This window comes from Triplophysa dalaica, chromosome 5 (genome assembly GCF_015846415.1).
Source record: "Triplophysa dalaica isolate WHDGS20190420 chromosome 5, ASM1584641v1, whole genome shotgun sequence".
Taxonomy (NCBI): Eukaryota; Metazoa; Chordata; class Actinopteri; order Cypriniformes; family Nemacheilidae; genus Triplophysa; species Triplophysa dalaica.
This window is the reverse complement of record NC_079546.1, coordinates 22,610,270-22,627,312: the sequence shown is the minus strand read 5'-3', so window position 1 is coordinate 22,627,312 and position 17,043 is coordinate 22,610,270. Positions and strand designations below refer to the sequence as shown.

The window sequence follows — 17,043 nt, the reverse complement described above, 5'->3', positions numbered from 1 at the left end:
TTGACTTCTCTTCCTCTGGCTGCTGTAACTGTGTGTTCACTATTGTAGAGCACATTTGTTTACATCAAGTTATATCAAAGGAGTCTTGGATGATAATATTATAATTGGTAAATGTTGATAAGAAAACTGTCAGTTTGTGTGATAGTAGAGAGTGAGATTCTGCTGGTTTGAGATGTGAAGATATTTTAAAGGTTTTTAAATGAATTATTCACATATTTTACAAGAAATGGTTTACACACAAATACATCAAGAATCAGCATATTAAACTCAACAATTGTGACAATCATTTGAACGAAAACTTCGCGCTGCAAGGCATGCTGGCTAACATCATAGTTCAAAACTCATTCATGACTCCTAGCATGCATTGCAGCGTGAAGCTTCTCAGTTTATTCTTTCCATTGTTGAGGTTCATAAACTGAGTCTTAATTATAAACTGTTTCAATGTTTATGTGTGTAATTCATTTAGAAGATCTTTATTGTATATGTTTGTCTCAAAACAGCTGAAACTCACTCTCTACTATCACACATTCAGCAGCACAACACTGTTCTCATCAACATTTACCTACGATTATATTATCTCTCTCACTCTCTCTATTTCTCTATCTCACTCTCTATCTCCTCTATCTCTCTCTCTCACTCTCTCCCCCTCTCTCTCTCTCTCTCTCTCTCTCTCTTTCTCTCTCACTCTCTCCCCCCCCCCCCTCTCTCTCTCTCTCTCTCTCTCTCTCTCTCTCTCTCTCTCTCTCTACAGTGCTCAGTCTGTTCACTCAGAGTATCTCATGTGAATATGTTCTGGTACTGGAGAAGATGACTTGGAATGAGGCACAGGTTTACTGCAGACAGCATCACTTTGATCTGGTCACCGTTCAAAACAATGAAGACTGGACGAATGTACAGAGAGAAGTTCAACCAGCATTGACTTCAGCCGTCTGGATTGGACTCTACAATAACATTTCAAGCTGGCGGTGGTCATATCAAAATGAAGACATTTCATTCACCAGATGGTCTGGAAGTGAACCAAACAACGCTGATGGAAAAGAGGAATGTGTCATTATATCATCTAGTGGATGGCATGATGCAGGCTGCTCTACTGAACGTCGCTTTATCTGCTTCATAGGTAAGAAATAAGACAAACACATGTCAATCACATGAATAGTTTAAGTAGTTAATGTATTGTGACTGCATTTAATTCAACTACGTAATATGAGTTAATCCCCTCATTGAGCTGAATGCATTTATCAGACGCTCTAATTTGAAAGATTTGAATTTACAAGAATTAGCAAACAATGAAGTCAAATATTCACAGAAATAAAAATTCAATTGTTTTTGAATGTTGTGAGAGATGGTTAACGGGCCTGACTTTGAAAGATCATTCCAGCAGTGAAGAGAATGAGCATTAGTGACTTAAACCTGATGTGTCCTACGACTAGTGGAGAGAGATTAAGGGTGATGTTTTGGACTTCTGGAAGACACACAGAAATACTGTGTTTTGATTTAATTGAAGTGGTTTAATAACCCATGCAGAGGTTGGTTTCATAAAAGTCACTTAGAAAAGTGTTGTTGAAATGATAGAGAGAGACTTTTAAAAGCCAAATCATGCGCTTGTGTAGTGTTGCAAGTTGACGTGACAGTTTCTGTTCTCTAAAGCACTTGATGGAGACCCTTGAGCCCATGATGTCATTTTTAAACCGTGAGCACTGTGAATAAATTGCTGAGAGACACTGTCAACAGTTTCTCTTTTATAAATGTGTATTACGTCCATTATCTGGTGTTATGCTGCCACCTAGTGCCCATTTACCAGTATTGAACTCTGTTATTCCATACATGTACACTGCACAGTGTTGATTTAGATCTCGATCGACCTGCAGCATCAATTTCAGTTCAGCACACAAACAATCTTTGCTTTGGAGAAAGATATAGTCTGCCTGTGAGTTTATTTACTCTTATTTTGTATTATTTGCATGTGTATTTGTTGTTAGCTAGCTGTCCAGTTTCTTCATAGGGTTGCAGTTGAGAGTTAGTTTAGTGGCGGAGTGATAAACACAGTTAGTGAAGTATTTCCAGTGGTGATACTGGAGGAATGTCGCATGGCTCTCAGCCAATCAGATTCAAGAACCAGCTAGAACTGGGGCATCTTCAAGTTCAAACCGGTGCGCAACGTCCGTCCACCCAACAGGCTGTAAATAACCCACACAGTATTAAAGAATAGGCTCGCAAAATCGGTACAGGCAACGAAGACATGTATTTTGCAGTATTGAACACATATTTATACTGATTTCATCAGACTCCAAAAATTCTTCAAAAATAACACAAAAAATGTCCTTCTCAACTGCTATAGTTCAACTCTTGATTCATAAAAACAAGATGTTTAATCGCACCACCATTTCTGTTGTAAAGAAAATGTTTTGACATTTTTTGTCTGGGCTGAACACTATGGAGGACCAGAAGAGTCGTGTGTAAAGTAAAAAAGCATTTAATTGTATAAAAACTAATTCTACAATAAAAAATAGGCATTAATCCATTTGTTTTTAACTCATTTTTTAAATTAAAATATTAATAGGCGAATGATAAAGTCACATTCTAGTAACATTTCCACTTTATTCTCAAAATCGTGGATTTTTTAATTTTTTTAACTTGAAACTAAAGCGCTGTCGTACCGTGCTGCCTTTCCTTTTCCGATTTGCTATTCGATTAGCTTAGTCATTGAGCATTTCCTTTAGCCTCACTATTTAACATTTCCCTGACACTTTTGGGCCTGGCATTGCTAAAACGAGGTTAAATAATGTTATTTAACTAAGGCGCGAGAGATGTTACCCTGCGCGTTATCAGCGCCTGCTAATTTTCTAACAGAAATCAGAGAAAATGAAACATATTAGAACAGGTTAGAACATTCATACTGCACGTGGAAGCAGCAGTGCTGTGGTCATTTTGGCGCCGAGTCTATTTATGATGCGATGCTTACGCGCAGTTAACGTGACATAAGTAACGGGGCTTATTGGCAAAATGCTTGTGGATTCACGCGAATTGTTACAGTTTTACCATTAAAGCATGTAACTGATGTCAGCTGTGTTTTAATCCGACAATATTCACTTTTTTATTAAACCGCAAACACGCACCATGGTGGGTGCTATATATGCATTTAGTGGATGCTACTGTGTATTGTCTATGAGGCAAGGACTAATAAGTGACCCTGGAAATTTTTACAAGAGCAGCGCACCACACACCCCCTCGCGTTCCGGTTCCCCCCGTCTGCTCATGAGCAGATTCTTAAACTAATTCTGGATTGCAGCATTTAGCTTTCTTTTGTTAACCGTCACCATTGTTGAGATTCATACACTGATTCTTCATGTCTAACAGTTGAATTTTTTAATCTATATAGAGTGTTCGTTCACTATAAAATATATCACTGCTGTAAATCAGAGTCAGGAACTCAAAATAAAGTATGAAAACTATAAAACACACCTACATTCAGCTTAAGAAAGTCATAACTGTATCAAATACCTTAAGTAAGTGGTCAATAATATTTATCTTTGTTTTCCTTTTATAAATGTGCATTATTAAGACACTGTGACATCTAACCAAAAATAAAGTAAATAATTAACAATGATCATAGCATAACTAAAGGAAGCACTAAACACTATTATGATGACTTGTTATTTTGGTCCAGTCTAGAGATCACAAAGGTCTGGACCAGAAGTTAAGCAGCATGCTCTGTGAGATAAGAACCGGTCTACCAAACAAAGTTCTTAAAGCTAATTATCAAATCAAATAATCAAAAAAAGATCAATTCAATTGTCCATCTTGTTTATTGATGTTGAGTGTTGATCCGTTGACGTGAATAGTTTGTAGATCTTCACCAGTGTTGAGATGCATAAACTGATTCTAGGTGTCTGTGTGTCTAAACTATGAGATGAAAATGAATAGTAAAAAAAGGAAATTAAACTCACATGAAAATGTTATTTCTTTGAAGTTGTCCTCTAATGGTGTTTTTCAATCTCTTCTTTCTCCAGAGAATGAAACACAAGCTGACAGGTTTGTTTTTGTTAATATCCCAATGAGCTGGCATGAAGCTCAGAGTTACTGCAGACAACATTACACAGATCTGGCCGTCATTCACATTCAAACTGAGGATCAAGTGCTGACGCTGAAGATGTCAATGACAGACATTAGTGAATCATGGATTGGTCTGTTCAGAGACTCATGGAAGTGGTCAGATGAAATAAATGTTGTGGACGTGTCCTCCATTAACTGGATGACTGGACAACCTGACTTGAGGAACTTGAACCAACCTTGTGGTGTTATACGTCCTGATGGTCTTATAGATGATCAACTGTGTTCAAATACTTTTCCATTCATCTGCAAGACACGTAAGTTTTTATGTGTGATCATAAACTACTCACAACACAAACATCATAAATACACAGAATGAGAGAAGAGACTTTAGAAAAACATAGCTGTTGATAGTCAAAATAAATAGTCTGACCACAAATGTACTGTTGAAAATATTTATTTCCATTTTGTATTAAACATCAGGGACAGTGAAAAAAAACTGATGTAAAACAATCAGGGTTTAATAAAGCAATAAGTCGTATGAAGCAGTGGGTTACAGTGTATTTTATAACAGCTAAGGACGTTGTTGTACGACATGAAGCAAAATCATTAAAACCACATTAGCTGTTTTAAAATGAACTGTAACCCACTGCTTCACACGGTTTATTGCTTTTATAAAACGGTGAATCCATATGTTTATCAAGGTTTTATAAAATAAAAGTAAATAAAATGATATTTAAGCTATGTAGTGCAGTCAGCAATTATAAATCGGGGTATTTTATAACAGGTTAGAACTGGGCTCAGCCAATCAGAATCAAAGACCAGAACTGACCATTTTATGTCATGAATCTCTCTTTGAGACATGGCGTGAGAACCCAATTGCAGGCAGGACTCAGACGTGGGGGTAAACAAGGGAATTTATTAACAAAGAAACACAAAACAAAGACCCACGATGGGGTAAAACAAGACATGATAACAATATAAACTTTAACAAGGACAAGAACACTAACTAACTAGACTATAAAACAAACACTTGAAACAAACACTAAACTAACACTTACTATAAGGGAGGAAACAGGAACAAGATGACAAGCATAGAATAACGTTCAGACGAGGACCAGGTACATCTACAATGAACGCGCACAGGACAATGAAACATGAGGACTCTTTATAGGGAAGACAGACACAGGATCATAACGAGCAACAGGTGCTGGGGATTAGCACTAAGGAGAGGCTGACGAGGAACGAGATGTAGGGAACAATGACGAGACACGAGAAAGATCACTCAATCTCACACAAAACCATAGGTTATGCCATGACTCCACTCAAACAACAAGAATAAACATGACATGATAGTGGAATCATGACATAAGCCCCCCCTTTAATGAGCACCTCCAGGTGTTCATCAAGGGGTAACTAACGAGACAAGACTGACTGGGAAACAGACAAAAACCAGACAGACAAGGTGAACATGACAAGGGGCATACAAGAAATAATAACAAATGGGTTGGGGTGAGACAACAAAAATAGCAAACAAGGGAGGGGGGGTGGGGGCAGACAAGAAAACGTGGGAAGTCCAGAAGGGGTAGGGCTGGGTGGGGAAGTTCCAGCCCTTGGGGACGCGCCAGGGCGCGGAGCCCCAGGAGGCTTGACAGGGGTAGTCCTGGGGGGAACTGTTCTTGTCCCCTGCAGGACTGCTGGGCTGGACCATGGCTGGGCAGCCGGACTTGACGGCGGCTGGGCAGCCGGACTTGACGGCGGCTGGGCAGCCGGACTTGACGGCGGCTGGGCAGCCGGACTTGACGGCGGCTGGGCAGCCGGACTTGACGGCGGCTGGGCAGCCGGACTTGACGGCGGCTGGGCAGCCGGACTTGACGGCGGCTGGGCAGCCGGACTTGACGGCGGCTGGGCAGCCGGACTTGACGGCGGCTGGGCAGCCGGACTTGACGGCGTCTGGGCAGCCGGACTTGACGGCGTCTGGGCAGCCGGACTTGACGGTCTCTTCTGGACCGGGCTTGACTCTGGCGGCTGGGCAGCGACCTCTGGCGGCTGGGCAGCGACCTCTGGCGGCTGGGCAGCGACCTCTGGCGGCTGGGCAGCGACCTCTGGCGGCTGCTGGGCCGGGCTCGGTGCCGGACGGACCGTCACCTTCCCACAGCGCCCCCCCAAAAAATATTTGGGACTCGGGACCACCGGACTCGGGACCACCGGACTCGGGACCACCGGACTCGGGACCACCGGACTCGGGACCACCGGACTCGGGACCACCGGACTCGGGACCACCGGACTCGGGACCACCGGACTCGGGACCACCGGACTCGGGACCACCGGACTCGGGACCACCGGACTCGGGACCACCGGACTCAGAGCTGCCCTCCGTTGTCTCTTCTTCCTCAGCCGAGCCACCCGCCTGGTGGTTGGCTGAAGGAAGGAGGTGAAGGGCTCGACTGGTTCAGGGTTGGAGGCCTCCGAGGAAGACCCCGAAGAAGATCTCCTCCCCCGCTTGCCACGGAGACCAGTGGGTGGTGGTGAAGAGACTGCAGAGGATGGGGAGAGGCCCATGACCCCGATTTCTAGGGAATGACCCTCGGGGATGGCGGCCAGCGGAGAAGGAGAGCAGGACTCGACTGAGACCCTGGGCTTCGGCCGATTCATGGCGTACCTGATCAGTTCGGTGAAGCCCAGCGGTCTCAGCATCTGCATCTCCTCCCGCGTCAGAGGATGGTTGAGGCCGCCATTGAACAGGACCATCTGTTCCTGCTCATCATGGACCATCTCCCCTGCAGTCTCAAAGAAGCAATCCGCGAAGCCAAGCACGTCGCCGTATCCCTGACGAACAGTACACAGGCGACGTGCCTGACTTGCGCGTCTCGCCTCCATGCCTGCTGGGTTCAATCTTGGCGCGTTCATTCTGTCATGAATCTCTCTTTGAGACATGGCGTGAGAACCCAATTGCAGGCAGGACTCAGACGTGGGGGTAAACAAGGGAATTTATTAACAAAGAAACACAAAACAAAGACCCACGATGGGGTAAAACAAGACAGGATAACAATATAAACTTTAACAAGGACAAGAACACTAACTAACTAGACTATAAAACAAACACTTGAAACAAACACTAAACTAACACTTACTATAAGGGAGGAAACAGGAACAAGATGACAAGCATAGAATAACGTTCAGACGAGGACCAGGTACATCTACAATGAACGCGCACAGGACAATGAAACATGAGGACTCTTTATAGGGAAGACAGACACAGGATCATAACGAGCAACAGGTGCTGGGGATTAGCACTAAGGAGAGGCTGACGAGGAACGAGATGTAGGGAACAATGACGAGACACGAGAAAGACAACTCAATCTCACACAAAACCATAGGTTATGCCATGACTCCACTCAAACAACAAGAATAAACATGACATGATAGTGGAATCATGACAATTTTATAAATAATAATAATGTGTTGAGACTTGTCTGTTGTAACTATCCCAGTGTAATAAGAAAGTCTCCTCGAACAACAAGTCAACACAAGAGAAGAAAATCCTGTTTTACTGTCAGATGCGGCAGTGTTCTACTATTGATCTGATTTGTTCTTCTGAAATGTAGTTTTGGTTAAAACGTTGAAGGATGAAGGAGTAAAGAAAGAGAATTTAAACTAAACAATTCATAATAAAGATTTATTAATGAGCTCAGATTTTCTTAATCTGTTATTTTTGGCTAGTGGAAATTCCACCAGAAACACTCGGGAGACAATATGATGAATTAAGTATTATTATTTATTCATTTTTCTTTAGTGTATCCTAAAGAACATCTGCTATTATAACAATACGAGAAGTTGACAAATGATTAGTTCCATTTGTATTAAACACATGCATCTCTTGCGTTAGAAACATTGACTGAAGATTTGTGTAACTGTTGTGATGTTGTCTTCTTCACACTTTATATGAGTTGAAAATGAATACAGCTTTTAATCTTCCAGCACAGACCAAGAAGCAGATTGTGAGATTTGAGGTGAAATCTGGTCAGAATGTCAATGATCCTGCAGTGATGAAGACCATCTTACAGTCGGTGAGTATTCAACTATTTGTGTTGAAAGTGTGTCCTACAACAACATATTGAGCTGACACACAGATAATCGAGTTCCCTATCAAAAGCTACACTCGATGCTGCGTTTCAAACGCTATGGGAGAACAGTCTTTGTTCGACCGGTTGTGAAGCACGTGTGTCAAATACGGGAAAAATTATTTCGGCAGGTGACGTGGCTTATTATACCCGCACCTGCCGGTTATAAATACGCGTGAATGCGGACGCGTCATCAGGTTCTTTTGTCTTCAAGGACCGCTTTGTGTGTGCGTGTGTTGTGAGGGAGAAGTATCCCTCTTTGTTGTTTTCACGTTAAACAAATTAGATATTACCTAGATTCTTACATTTGTGACCAAGCGCTCGCTTAGTTACTTAGCCTAGTGAAAGAATAACAGGAACATTTAACAAAACAATGACTGACTCGGATCGGAGATGTGTTCCTCCCTGTGAGAGGATGCTCTCCGATTTCGATAAGCATGAGTTTTGCTTTGAATGCTTGGGGGCTGACCATGCCACCCAGGGACTTGAGGGAGAGTGTGACCTCTGTGATATCTTTGATTTCAGAGTTCTGTGTGCTCGGCTCGCCTTTTTTAAAGGAAACCGAGCCGCCTCTTCCTCATCCTGGGGCTCGCGGTTTGAGCTTGCTGAGGCACGGAAGGCGGATCCGTCTGCATCTCCCGTGCATTCGGCGAACCGCGATGTCATCGCGTCTGCTTCTGGAGCGTGCCACGGCACTTCTTCTGAGCCTACGGAGGACAAGGCTTCTCTTGTTTCTGCGGGGTTAGATAGCACCGCCTCCGAGCGGGATTCTAAAGCGTTTGAGGATCTAATCGGGGCGGTAACCAAGGCAGTTGACAGGCTCCACCTCGACTGGCCACAGGAACAAGAGGATTCAAAGGATTCAAAGCTTGACGACAGATATCTGTCGGGTGGCCGGAGGGAGGAGCCCCAGAATCGGGCTCTCCCTTTCTTTGAGGATCTCCACGGCGAGCTATCTCGCTCATGGCAGAAACCTCACTCCTCCCGTGTTTTTGTGCCATCGACGTCGATTTATTCGACCATCGTTGGTGCGAAGACACGGAGATACACTGTGATGCCCAGGGTGGAAGAGACGCTGGCTAGCTATCTCTCCCCTGGGACATCGTCATCCCTGAAAAAGCCTTCTCTTCCCGCCAAGCCTTGCAGAGTTACATCTGCGCTGGTGGGAAAGGCTTTTCAGGCAGCGGTTAATAGATGCGGTTAATACCGTTGTCACCAGGTTCCGGGAGGCAAGGTGACATGAGGAGGCTTTCGTCAAATATCTACCCCGCCGTGCTCAAGTGTCTGGAGTGTCGGCCACCCACTCAGGATCATTTCCCCAGTCCCGGCCAGGCACACAGTCTCGGGTGGGTCCTGTCTACCTGAGGTGTGAGGTCCTCAGGGAGAGTGTGGCGAGTGGCGCCCCCCCTCGCAGAGGCAGGGGAGCGGCCCACCGTGCCCCTCAGGCCACCTCGGGAGGGCCGGACCTGAGGCGCTTTATCTCTTCTAAAAAGAAGAAATCCTGAGACATGTGTGCCCGGGACTGTGGGGGTTCCCCCCCGGGAGGGGTGCCCAAAGTTTCAAGAGAAACTAGAGGCTCCTCTTCGGTACCCTCACAGGGCCGCTTTGCAATCCCCGCAGTTACCAGCTTTTCGGGGATTAGCGGTCTCAAAAATGCTAAATATTCGGTCGTCTCCTGCCACACTGCAGGGCACCAAATGTCTGGCATCCCCCCAACAGGACGAAGTGTCAACATTGATACCCCTTTCAGAGAATCTGTGAGCGTGGAAACTACTGCCAGGTATCTCTCCATGGGTAGAAAGAACTGTAACCAAAGGCTACAGAATTCAATTTGCATATTGCCCTCCGTGTTTCAACGGCTTGGCCTCCACTTCCGTGGAACCGGAGCGAGTGAATCTGTTGACACAGAATTACAAGCTCTGCTGGACAAAGGGGCCATAGAACATGTTCCCCTATCAGAAAGAGAGTCAGGCTATTACAGCCGGTATTTTCTAGTCCCCAAGAATGATGGGGGGTTGCGTCCAATTCTAGATCTTCGCGGATTGAACCGGTACTTGAAGACACTCAAGTTCAAAATGTTGACAATGAAGATGATTGTGTCTCAAATTCATTGTCACGACTGGTTCGTGACGATCGATCTCAAGGACGCATATTTTCACATAGAGATCTTGCCACAACACAGAAGATTCCTGAGGTTCGCTTTCAGGGGCGAAGCTTACCAGTATCGGGTTCTTCCATTCGGCCTAGCCTTGTCACCCCGCACATACACAAAATGCATGGATGCTGCTCTGGCTCCTTTGCTACTCCGGGGCTTCCGCATTTTGAATTACATAGACGACTGGCTGATTTTACCTCAGTCTCGAGAGCTAGCGCTTTGACATCGGGATGTCGTCCTAGCTCATCTCAAAGCTCTAGGGTTGAGACTCAACATCAAAAAGAGCGTTCTTTCTCCTACGCAAAATACAACGTATCTCGGGGTCATATGGGACTCGATCGAAATGCAGGCACAACTGTCTCTGGCACGTGTCGAGTCCGTACAAAACACCATGAGGAGCATCAGGTTAGGCCAGAAGGTGACAAATCATTACTTTCAGAGAGTTCTAGGTCTCATGCCGGCGGCTTCCACAGTGATACCTCTGGGCCTCCTGCATATGAGACCGTTTCAGTTGTGGCTCAGAGCCAGGGGGTTTCATCCAAGGGCCAACCCCCAGAGGCATATAAGGGTGACGCGCCAGGGGCTTCGCACCCTTTCTATGTGGTTCAGACCTCGGTTTTTGACTTTAGGTCCCACTCTCGGTCCGTGTTGTCGTCGCAAGATGCTAACGACAGACGCATCCCTCATGGGTTGGGGTGTGGTCTTAAATGGCCGTCCAGCCCAAGGGATCTGGAGAGGTCATCTTCTCGATTGGCACATCAATTGCCTCGAAATGATGGCTGTATTTCGGGCCCTGAAATAATTCCTCCGGCAGTTGCGAGGCTACCATGTCCTAGTGCGGGTGTACAACACTTCAGTAGTCTCGTAAATAAATCACCAGGGCGGACTGCGGTTGCGCCACCTGAACAAATTGGCCCAGCAGATTCTGCCCTGGGCAGAGGGCAAGTTTCTGTTCCTCAGAGCAATTCACATCCCGGGGCATATGAATGTGGGAGCAAACTTACTGTCCAGACAAGCTCTGACAAACGGGGAATGGAAACTCCACCCGGAAGTAGTCAAACAAATCTGGGAAAGATTTTACGAAGCAGAGGTGGACCTCTTTGCTACACAGGAGACAGCACAATGTCCCCTCTTTGGACGCAATGGGCCATACGTGGCCCAGACTGCGTCTTTACGCATTTCCTCCGACAGCTCTGCTCCCGGGAGTCCTGGCGAAGGTCCGTCAACGAAGGGGTCCTGGCGAAGGGGTCTCTTATTGGTAGCTCCCCGTTGGCCAACCAGAATCTGGTTCTCGGACCTATTATCCCTCCTAGACGGCTCTCCTTGGGCGATCCCAGTCAGGAGAGATCTTTTATCTCAGGCACAGGGGACAGTGTTTCATCCTCGTCCCGAGCTCTGGAACCTCCATGTCTGGCCCCTGAAGGGCACCAGCTGAGAGGCACTGGGCTCCCGCCTGATGTATTAGAGACTATTCTAAGTGCTAGGGCTCCCTCCACTAGAAGGTGCTACGCCCTTAGATGGAGCGTTTTTGAGAGATGGTGCCTTGCGCACCATGCAGACACAATTCACTGTCAGATAGTTTCAGTGTTGGAATTTCTGCAAAAGAAATTGTCCTCAGGGATAAGCCCTGGTACTCTAAGGGTTTACGTGGCCGCCATTTTGGCCTGATTGAAGGGGTTACTGTGGGAAAGCACCCTTTAGTTGTCCGCTTTATTCAAGGAGCGAGGTGACTGATGCCTCCTTCTAGAAGGACCGTCCATGGGATTTAGCGACAGTGCTCGAGAGTCTAGTTAGTGCCCCCTTCGAACCTAAGGAATCAGCGCCTGTCAGCCTTCAGGTTTTTCTAATGTCAATCATCTCTCTTAAGAGAATCGGAGATTTGCAGGCGCTCGACCTTGCCGTCCTGTTTAAATTTTGCCCCGGGATGGTCAAAGCTATTCTGCATCCTCACCCGAGTTATCTTCCTAAAGTTCCGTTCTCCACCGTGGATCCGGTTATTCTTGAGGCCTTTTGCCCTCCGCCGTTCACGACGTCGGAGCAGGAAAGATTACACCTATTGTGTCCAGTACGTGCTCTTCAGACTTACATCCACCGCACTAGCCAGTGGCGTAAATCAGAGCAACTTTTTATATGCTATGGGGGCCGCAACAAAGGGGTGGCTGCAACCAAGCAAACAATATCACATTGGGTGAGGGATGCTATTGCTCTGGCCTATGAGGCGCGTGTTCAAGCTTCACCTCTAGGAGTCAGACCTCATTCCACAAGGGGGGTTTCATCTTCTATGGCCTTAGCAAGAGGTGTCCCCTTGCAGCAAGTGTGTGATGCGGCGGGCTGGTCCTCTCCGCACACATTTGTTAGATTTTATAGTCTGGATGTCCATGCCACTCCCGGATCACGTGTCCTGGAGTCTACATCCCAGAGTCATATCTGAGGCCTCCTCTCGGACTGTGCACACACATCACACAACCTGGGGGGTCCAGACACTTCCAGTGTGGCGGCGTTGGTTTTCTCGTTTCCATAGCGTTTGAAACGCAGCATCGAGTGTAGCTTTTGATAGGGAACGTCTCGGGTTACTTGGCTGTAACCCTGTTCCCTGAAAAAGCGGGAACGAGATGCTGCGCCTCAATGCCGCACTGTAGGCGTGCCCGGACGTCCTTTCAGACAAAGTTGGAACCTGATGACGCGTCCGCATTCACGCGTATTTATAACCGGCCGGTGCGGGTGTAATTAGCCACGTCACCTGCCGAGGTTATTTAAAGCCATAATAGTTTTTGGCGTGTTTGACACACGTGCTTCACAACCGGTTGAACAAAGACTGTTCTCCCATACCGTTTGAAACGCAGCATCTCGTTCCCGCTTTTTCAGGGAACAGGGTTACAGCCAAGTAACCCGAGACGTTTTTCAGACTCACTCAAACATGTTTGTTATTGGCTTAAGACACGGTCACACTTGACTCTTCATTCCATTGACTTCCATACATACGCATGCAAATTTTGCATTTTGTTTTTAAGAAGGGGGACCGGAGGGTGTGCTCCAACTATCGGGGATCACACTTCTCAGCCTCCCCGGGAAAGTCTATGCCTGGGTACTGGAGAGGAGAATCTGGCCGATGGTAGAACCTCGGATTCAGGAGGAACAGTTTGGTTTTCGTCCCGGTCGTGGAACACTGGACCAGCTCTATACCCTCTCCAGGGTGCTGGAGGCTTCATGGGAGTTTGCCCAACCAATCCACATGTGTTTTGTGGATTTGGAGAAGGTATTCGACTGTGTCCCTCGCGGCATCATGTGGAGGGTGCTCCGGGAGTATGGGATTCGCGACCCTTGGCTAAGGGCTATCCAGTCCCTGTACGACTGGAGCAGGAGCTTGGTTCGCATTGCCGGCAGTAAGTCAGACTTGTTTCCGGTGCATGTTGGACTCCAGCAGGGCTGCCCTTTGTCGCCGGTTCTGTTCATAATTTTTATGGACAGAATTTCTAGGCGCAGCCAGGGGCTGGAGGGCGTTGTGACCACATGATTTCATATCTGCTCTTTGCGGATGATGTCGTCATGCTGGCCCCATCAGACCAGGACCTTCAGCATGCACTGGGTCGGTTTGCAGCCGCGTGTGAAGCGGCTGGGATGAGAATCAGCACCTCCAAATCTAAGGGCAATGGTTCTCAGTTGGAAAAGGGTGGCTTGCTCACTTCAGGTAGGTGGAGAGTTCATGCCACAAGTGGAGGAGTTCGAGTATCTGGGGGTCTTGTTCACGAGTGAGGGAAGGATGGAACGGGAGATTGACAGACGGATCGTTGCAGCTTCTGCAGTAATGTGGTCGCTGTACCGGTCTGTCGTGGTGAAGAAGGTTTACTCGATTTACCGATCAATCTACGTTCCTACTCTCACCTATGGTCATGAGCTGTGGGTCATGACCGAAAGGACAAGATCCCGGATACAGGCGGCCAAAATGAGCTTTCTCCGCAGGGTGGCTGGGCGATCCCTTAGAGATAGGGTGAGAAACTGGTCACTCGGGAGGAGCTCTGTGTAGATCCGCTGCTCCTCCACATCGAGAGGGGCCAGCTGAGGTGGCTCGGGCATCTTTTCCGGATGCCCCCTGGACGCCTTTCCCATTATTATCAGCGTCAGTAAAAATGTAAACTCATGGTCAAGAAATATTACACAATCTATGTTTCATGAAAGAACATTTGGGTTAGAAATGACATGAAAGTAAACGAGTGATAACAGAATGTCCAGTTTTGAGAGAAATATCCCTCTAACTTTTTGAATAATAACATAGACATCAAATTACAAAAGTTGCAGATAATTTTTTTAATGATTTAAGACAGGTAACATTTAAACAGAATGACAGAATGAGAATATTCATTTAGATAGCAAATTGTCCAGTGTTAAATAAACACTGATGGTGTCTATATGTGAACACACTATAGCAGGGTTCTCAAACTCAGTTCCTGGAGGGCCGCAGCTCTGCACAGTTTAGCTCCAACCCTTTCCAAACACACCTGATTCAGCTAATCAACATCTTCAGGATAACTAGAAACTTCCAAGCAGTTGTGGTTTTGAGCTGGTTGGAGCTAAACTGTGCAGAGCTGCGGCCCTCCAGGAACTGAGTTTGAGATACCTGCACTATAGGGTGTTAAAGTAACACTGAAACGGTTTTGAAGATTATGAGATAATGAAGTTATTCATGAAGTGATGATTGATCATTAATGATGAACACCTGCTGTTAGCAAACACAATCACTGAAGAAAACAGAAACAATAAGATTTCACCTTGATAGTAGTTGGGCTCTTGATCCTTGATTTCCAATAGTTCAAGTTTGTCCTACAGTTTCAATATTGTGGTTTATGGGTGTATGTATTACGGCGAAAGCAAAGTTGAAATAAGTTCAATGATTATTTTGGAAAATAATAAATAGCAGACACATTAGCCTGAATAAGTTTTGATGATCTTAAGTTTCTCTTTTGACCCTGTGTTATAACATCAGTAGATATTCTCTATTTACAACATCATTCAAGTGTCATTAAGACAACAACAATGAAGCAGAAAGAAGAGTAAAGAATAACAAAATTAGTCCAACGCTAGATCTTAACTAAAGGAAACACTGTTCGCCATAATGGTGACCTCAATATCAACTGTTCTTGTTCATGTTTTCTTCAGTGATTGTGTTTGTTAACAGCAGGTGTTCATCATTAATGATCAATCATCACTTCATTAATCACTTCATTATCTCTTTTCTCTTCAACACTGTTTCAGTGTGACTTTAACACCATATAGTGTGGACACATATAAACTCCTAGCAGTGTTCATTTACCACTGGCCTATTTGGTGTGTATAAGTGATGCATTTGAAATATTTGCAAACATTTTGGCGGTTTTAACCACAACCTTAACACACTTAAGTAAGACACATGCTTTAGTGTGAACTAGCGAAGGTCTGGACATGTTTTTGTCTTGTCACACTGACATGACCTGAAACATTTAAATGCTTTTCAGTGTTTTGTAGTTTACAAGACTGGATTTTACCTTCGACATTTAACATTCGCAGGCACACTCCAGAGTGATGTGGAAAGAGGAAGAAAGTGATACATATGCAGTGTTTTGCACGCATTTTAGAAGCGACACTTGAACTACCCCAGATAGCAAATTTTTGCGGCCCAAATCTGGCCCACACCTTACTCCCCATACTTTACTCATCTGGCCCACATATGGCGTGGAATGATGGCACTTGTGCGGTCCGCTCCTGTTTGCCAGATTTGGGCCACAGGCATGCCAAAGCTATGCCACATGTCAAACATCAAAACAAATAAAGCAGAACTGAACCAAATATAAACAACAGTTCATTTCAATTCTGGCCCAGATTTATCCCAAAACCATCACCTTTCTGTGCTCCAGTTTGACAGAATTTGTATTGAGTTTGATCTGCTGCTAACAAACATCATCACTGCAGAAAATATCAACAAAAACTACAGAAAAAGTATTTACCCAGAGAAACATAACAACTACAACCTGAAATACAGCCTGAAATACAACCCAGCTAACAAAAATTTGTTATAAGAACGTTCCTTAGAGGTTTTTCACATGTTTGAATACGTAAAAAAATGTTTAAAGCGTTTTAAGAAAGTTACCATCATGGTGATCAATGTTTCCTTGGGTTGGACTCTTGACCCCTGTGCAAAGGTATGTTTGAACTGCGTCCTTATAAAGTTCATTTGTCATGGAAGAGCAAATATGAACCTAACTAAATGGTATTGGTGAAACCTCTGTGTTGTTATAGCTTGATTCAGTACTCATTAGGGATGAGTGCTATGCTAAAGATCCTGAAAGGACATTGTAAATTCTGGAAATTTGACTGTTTTTAGATAGTTAGAAAGATTTGTCAGAAACGGATGTATTGTTAACAAACAACATTTTCGAATCACACAGATATCAAGAATCAATGTATGAATCTCAGCAATGGTGAGAAACAACCAACTAACTCAGATAAGTGGATCAACCGCAATGCATGCTGAGAATTATTAATTAGTTTTGTGCTATGATGTTACCCAGCATGCATCACAGCATGAAGTTTTCTTTTGTTTATTCTCACCATTGTTGAGATTCATAAACTGATTCTTCATGTCTGTGTGTCTAAATTTGAAGTATTTTTTTTTTCAAAAAAGTTTTGGAGACTGAAAAATGTAATCAAACTCCCAGATGTTTAAATGTAATTTCAAGATCA

The 17,043-nt window shown here is 45.0% G+C and overlaps 2 protein-coding genes across 3 annotated transcripts in view; both read left to right on the top strand.

The window, feature by feature from the left end:
- Positions 1-17,043, top strand: part of LOC130421317 (uncharacterized) — a 792,526-nt gene that overhangs the window by 578,398 nt on the left and 197,085 nt on the right. The window lies entirely within an intron of this gene.
- The window catches only part of LOC130421309 (macrophage mannose receptor 1-like), a 37,228-nt gene that overhangs the window by 17,517 nt on the left and 2,668 nt on the right, over positions 1-17,043 (top strand). For both annotated transcript variants that reach the window (XM_056749121.1, XM_056749122.1), the window contains 3 exons: positions 752-1,117; positions 4,011-4,367; positions 8,032-8,120. In XM_056749121.1, the coding sequence (XP_056605099.1) occupies positions 752-1,117; positions 4,011-4,367; positions 8,032-8,120 (812 nt within the window). The remainder of the gene's footprint in view (positions 1-751; positions 1,118-4,010; positions 4,368-8,031; positions 8,121-17,043) is intronic.